Source organism: Austrofundulus limnaeus, unplaced genomic scaffold (assembly GCF_001266775.1).
Source record: "Austrofundulus limnaeus strain Quisiro unplaced genomic scaffold, Austrofundulus_limnaeus-1.0 Scaffold21, whole genome shotgun sequence".
Classification (NCBI taxonomy): domain Eukaryota; kingdom Metazoa; phylum Chordata; class Actinopteri; order Cyprinodontiformes; family Rivulidae; genus Austrofundulus; species Austrofundulus limnaeus.
The window spans coordinates 2,890,126-2,896,014 of record NW_013952423.1 but is presented as its reverse complement, the minus strand read 5'-3'; the positions used below and the strand labels follow the sequence as shown (position 1 = coordinate 2,896,014).

Here is a 5,889-nt window from a genome sequence, read left to right as displayed (position 1 = left end):
GCCTTGCTTACAGTATCGCAATATATCGTATCGTGACCCCTCTGTCATGATATGTATCGTATCGCCAAATTCTTGCCAATACACAGCCCTATTATTTACTAAATTATTTTGTAATTTTTTCACTCCTGTGTTGATTATCGACCCCAGCACTCCCTCCCCCATCACCACAGACCCCCCCACCCCCCAGCTCTGGGAMTCTGCAGACCAGCTGCAGGGAGCCCAGGATCAAATTTAGGAGAAGATAAGGACTAAAAGTCAGAACTGAACATAAAATCCACGCATGACACCAACAGGAAAACTGCTGCAATAAAAAAAGGGTAAATATTCATTGTTGCAGTTAAACACTGAATCCACACAGGAACACAGTTACAACAACTGCAGCAGGAATATSAAACAAACAAGGTCAAACTGACTGCATTCAGCTGCAGAAAATGAAATTATGAAACCGCAGGAGATTATGTTAAACGCAGAGTCCCAGTGGGAACTTTATAGCGTGATTACAGAGGGACATTTAAAAATCACTACGAACACAAGCAGCAGTCATTAAATATAGTTAAATCATTCAATATTTACAGTCAGGTGCTTCCAATATGATTCGTTGTGTAACAAAAGATAAGTGATTAATTCAAAATACCAACTTTAGCCAGAAAACCATTATTTTTTAATTGTTTTAGATTTATTTCTTATGTTTCAGATCTGATCTTAAGCAGTTTAGATTTTTACTTCATGTAAATCATCTGCAAATAACTTTAATATTGATTTGATGCTAAAATACTAAAAACATTTTAAGAAATGCWTTTTTCTACGGAGCCCACGAGGGGATATGTGGGGATATTTTTCTTTTGCATCACCACACAGTAGTATTTCATTATCCTGCAATACTTACWCAGCTTTAGATTAAATGTACCAGACACACCCCTGAAGATATGCAGATATTTTGTGTGCAGACACAAAAYATCACCGTCAATTTCCCAAACTTGTGGCAACACATCCTGTTTGGGTAACTGGATATTTCAAAATAAAAGTCTGATTTAATTCAGTTCATGCAAACCAATTTGTAATTTTATTGTGCTCTGTCCAATAAAGGATTATCTTATCTTTATCTTAAGGGAATGCAAAATTTACGAGGTAACGCACCTCTCTGGCTCCATATTTTGCACATTTTGTGTGCTGAGCATGACTCTCAGCTACTACCACAGCAGACYGCAGCGGGTGATCATGTTTTGACCTATTTTAACATTTAGAACAGCACAAAAAAGGCTAAAACCCACTCCGCTTTGCAGATAATGAGCTAAAGTTTGGTGTGGTAGCAGCTGAGAGTCGTTCAACACAGACATGTGACAAGTTTCATGTATGAAAGGTTGAAGAATTCAAATATTAAAGGTTAAAAATTAGAATTTGAGTGCATAATGAGTCACGGATTCATCAACTGATCGACTCAAACTTTCCATGAAAATATGAGCTTTAAAATAAATAAAACAAATCTACAACTAAACTTTAAAATATTAATATACTTCTCTTTCAATCAGCTCATAAAACATCTAGTGAGTAAAAATGGCTGCCAGTTTCTTATGTTTTATTTGACTAAATCTATTGAGTGTATTTTCTATTTTTACAGATTTTGCAGACAAACTCAAAATGTAAACTTCAGCATATATTTTTTAAATTTCTTTCTAGCAACATTCAAGATAATCCAAATAATCATTTTAGATAGCAGCATATGTCTAATGTAAGAAATCAAGAGTTTAGCTCAAATATTTCAAGTCAAAAATGGGAAATGATGTTTTTTTTTTAATAGCGTTGAGTTTGCTGAACGCTGATTCACTTCCTGTTCACCATCTGAACAACGAGAGCGACTCAAACCTTTCCTGAAATATAAGCTTTTAAAATTAACTGGGTTCAAAAAGCTAAATGTTTACAAACTCGTTTTTCTGTCAGCTGATCAATATGCAATTTAAGAGGAAAGCAACAATGGCCGCCAAACTATCTTGTGTTTCTGCTTCATTCATTCTTAAATATTCTGATGAGCGATTATTGATGTGAAATAAAAATATTTGTGAGAAAAAGGTGGTTTTTTTGCAAYGTTGAGTCCTTCTGAAGCAGTTTAACTTCCTACATTTTAATTTTACCTAATTATAGTGAGAACATATGATAAATACTGTCATTATTTTTGCAGTATGGTGGTGGTTAAATTGATATCTCAGGGTCTAATTTATCCTTTCATAAAGAAAAAAAAGTGTTGAACTGAAATGTCACAAGTCAGAAATGAGAAATATAGTTTGCTCAACTGGTTAAACTCAACGATTCACTTCCTGTTTAACATCCTAATTCGTCAAACGTTTTATAAAAACAACTTTTAAACCGAGTTAAGGTTTAATTCTTCTAAATGTTTGCAAACTTTTATTTTTTTTATTATCTGATCAAGAAAAAAATTATTTTTTTTGAGAACGAGTTAAAAAAAAATTCAAACAGCGACAAAAATAGTCCCTAAAATGGCTGCCAATGTATTCTGAATATTGTTAAATATTCTGTTATTGATTTTTTTTCCTGCTGAGCCACAGAAACAAAGACAAGTTAAGGTGGTTTTTATGGAGCGTTTAGTCTTCCTTATGGAGTTTAACCTCCTAGATTTGCATTTAACCTAATTATAGTGAGAAGACGTGATAAATACCATCATAAAGCGGGCGGGGAGCGTGTTATTATGCAGTATGGCGCTGGTTATATGGAGATCTCAGCCTGTTCTTCTTTWTTTTTTTTTTTTTTTTTGTGGGCCTGGGGGAGGTGAAGCACTGCTCCAGCCTAGTGGCAGGCAGGAAAATAAAAGCCACATAATAATATAAGCTGAGCAGAGAGAGAGGCAGTCCTCTGTCTAAAATGTGCACACACATACACACACACACACACACATACACACACACACACACACACAGGAATTTAAGATGGAAACCCCTAATCTGCACCATGCCTGCGTCAGTTCTCGTGATATTTCTGAGAATAATGCAGTGAGATTTTAATTTTTTTCAGTTTAAAGCAAAGGGAGGAAGAGGAAGAGGAAAAGCTTGAAAAAAAAAAAACATTAATAACAACAATAAAATCTTTTATTCTGCATAATAAAAAATAAATTAAGCAAATAAAACTGTTGACCTTGGCTATATCCTGTTATTCAAAAAGCTTACAAGTTCACCTCTGGGGGGGAGGGGGGTATTTATAAGATTAAAAAAAATAATTGCTTGAATAAATATGAATAAATAAATATAAATGTTATTTAAAGATGACGAAATAGAGCCAGAMATTAAATATTAAACACATCACATGCTACATATGGAGGATTTTTATCTTTAWAAATTGAGTTTTATTTTCATATTTTRTTTCCACTAAATGTTTTCTGGATTTAAACACAAAAAAGAGATGATCCTGTATTTTTAAAGTGGAGAAAAACTCCTCCTTTAACACAAATATTAACAGCATTCCTCCTTAAACAGTTGGAGACAAAATGTCGGGGAGGATTTGATAATAATGTCAAAATGCGTCCTATTAAACCGCTCCGCCTCGTTCACACGACACACAACAGAAACATAAAAATCAACCTTTATTAACAAATACCACGTCGTAATTAAATGTTTTATTTTCAAACATGGAGAATCATGGCGACGCGGCAGAAAACAGAGAGAAAAAGAACTCGTTTCTTCTTCTACGGTTTAAAAAAAAAAAGAGCCACGAGCCGAAAAGTTTCCTGATTATTATGTTTTCAGGCAGGCGAACGGCAGGAATTTAATTTTATTTCGGCTGTAATGTGGCGCTGTGGGTGGGGGTTGGTAGCCGGGGGAGAAGCAGACTGTCGACACGACACTCACAAAAAAATACACAAAGAAATTAATCATTAACGCCGAGGAAAATATCGCCGATATTAAAGTGAAATTTCAGGGCTCGGATATGAACCGAGGTTCGGGCTCGGATGTAGCCGAGCGGTTCTCCTCCAGCAGAAACACAAATATGTTTTTTTTTTTTAGCTTATATGGGGAGGAAAAAAAAGTTGAGCCTTGCTGAATAAAGTTGTAATTGCAGTCTGAGCAACTCTCGGTTGCCCGATATGGGAAAACAATCAATACGACACGGCTACGCTGAATGAAACTAGTCGCTAATTTTGAGTCTAATTCACGGCGACGAGCGGCGGAAATACCCGCCGTTAACGGAGGACATCAGCGGCGGGGGAAAACGGCACAACGCGACATTTTTTTTATTTATTTTTCTGGAAATGATATCGGCCTTTTACCTGTATTGCATTGTGCTCCATTGCAGTCCTGCATTCCCTCTCAGCGAGGAGGCCCCTCTCTCCGGTTACACCGCCGGGACGCGCCGACACGCAAACGAGCGCACCTCGAATAGGAGGGTTTAAAAAAAATAAAAGGAAAAAAATATTTATTTATTTGTTTATTTATTTACGGTACAGGATCTAGGTGTGGCCGAAAGTTTTCCACACAGCACAACTTATTGCTAAAGTCACATTAAAGGGGGGAGTTTAGCATCATTTTTTTTGGCAACGTGACGTATTTCCGGCTGAAACTCAATACGAGGGCGGGGCTTACTTTAGACATTCTTTCAATAAAATCAACAACAATATTAAGCAAATATTCAACTATTTTCCCTCAGTATAGTTAGTTTAGGTAAACGTGACCTGTTCACAACAATATAGTCAATAAAGAACTTCATTAAACGCAGTATTTTCTAAATAAAGTGGCAGATATTATAATTTTTTCTTCTTTCTGCCACCTTTCATTTTCTTTGTAAATGTTTTTTGTTGTTTTGAGGTTTGTTTTGTTTCAAACTGAAAATGAATAAATTTATAAATAAGCTTAATTTTTAGCATTGCTTTAAAACAAGATCAATCATTGACTGATTAGACAGTCATTAAAACATGTAAAATATTTATAACAAATGTTTATATCTTTTCATACATTTAAAATAAAGTTAATCTGTACAATAAAATGAATGAAGAACATATAGAATATAATTCTTTAATGACTACATGAGAGGACAGGTGACTCTCAGCTACTACCACACCAACTTTAGCTGAAGTTTCTGTAAAACTGCAGCTTTTTTTCTTTGTTTTTGTTAAAGGTGATGGCCAGCTTAAATCAGATTAATCAAATGATGCACAACCAAAGTTTTATTAAAATCTGTCCAGTGGTTCTATAAATGTTTTCCTAATAAAAGACAGACAAAAACATCATCACATATGGCTTTAACACAGTTTCAACAAATCAACCTCACTTTTACAGACTTGTTTCCCTTCTCAGGTTCATCTTGTTGTCGTTTGTTGATATTTGAAAACACAAAATGACTTTAGTCATGTAAATGACTGGGTGACACACATTCCTTCACTGGGCCTTTAATTAATGAGTGATTTACCATAAACAGTATCTGCGTTCAACATCAACTGTTAATGAAATTAAATTAATATAAAATGTAAACTAGACAATAGAAAATGAAGTTCATCAAATGTCTGAAACTTAAGTTTAACCAGTTTATTAAGCAAATTATGAAGCTTTTGAATGTGGTCAAAAAAAAAAAAAAGAAAAGAAAAAGAAAGTGTTTGCTATAAATATTGTCCTGAATTTATAATTTGGCATATCTGCAGACAAAACTTTTATTTTTCATGCTTTAAACCTTCAACATTCAAATAAAATCCAAAATGCTTCCACCCTGTGTGCAGGATAAATGTTGACTTACTTCATAAATTATATTAAATATAATGTTTTGACTTTTTACATGTTAAAATCAGTTTTATTTATTTTAAATATTAAGGTTCATTCAGATTTGTCAAACTTTTAGAGTGAAGTGTTTATTGTTGGTACTGCAGTTTAAAATATTGTTATTAGTACTGCAGAT

General features: G+C 34.2%; 1 protein-coding gene across 1 annotated transcript in view; it reads right to left on the bottom strand.

Moving 5' to 3' along the window:
- Positions 1-4,463, bottom strand: part of zgc:77151 (AT-rich interactive domain-containing protein 5B) — a 26,211-nt gene extending 21,748 nt beyond the window's left edge. The window contains exon 1 of the mRNA XM_014003925.1: positions 4,274-4,463. Coding sequence (XP_013859379.1) covers positions 4,274-4,294 — 21 coding nt within the window. The 5' untranslated portion in view covers positions 4,295-4,463. The remainder of the gene's footprint in view (positions 1-4,273) is intronic.
- Positions 4,464-5,889: the final 1,426 nt, after the last annotated feature.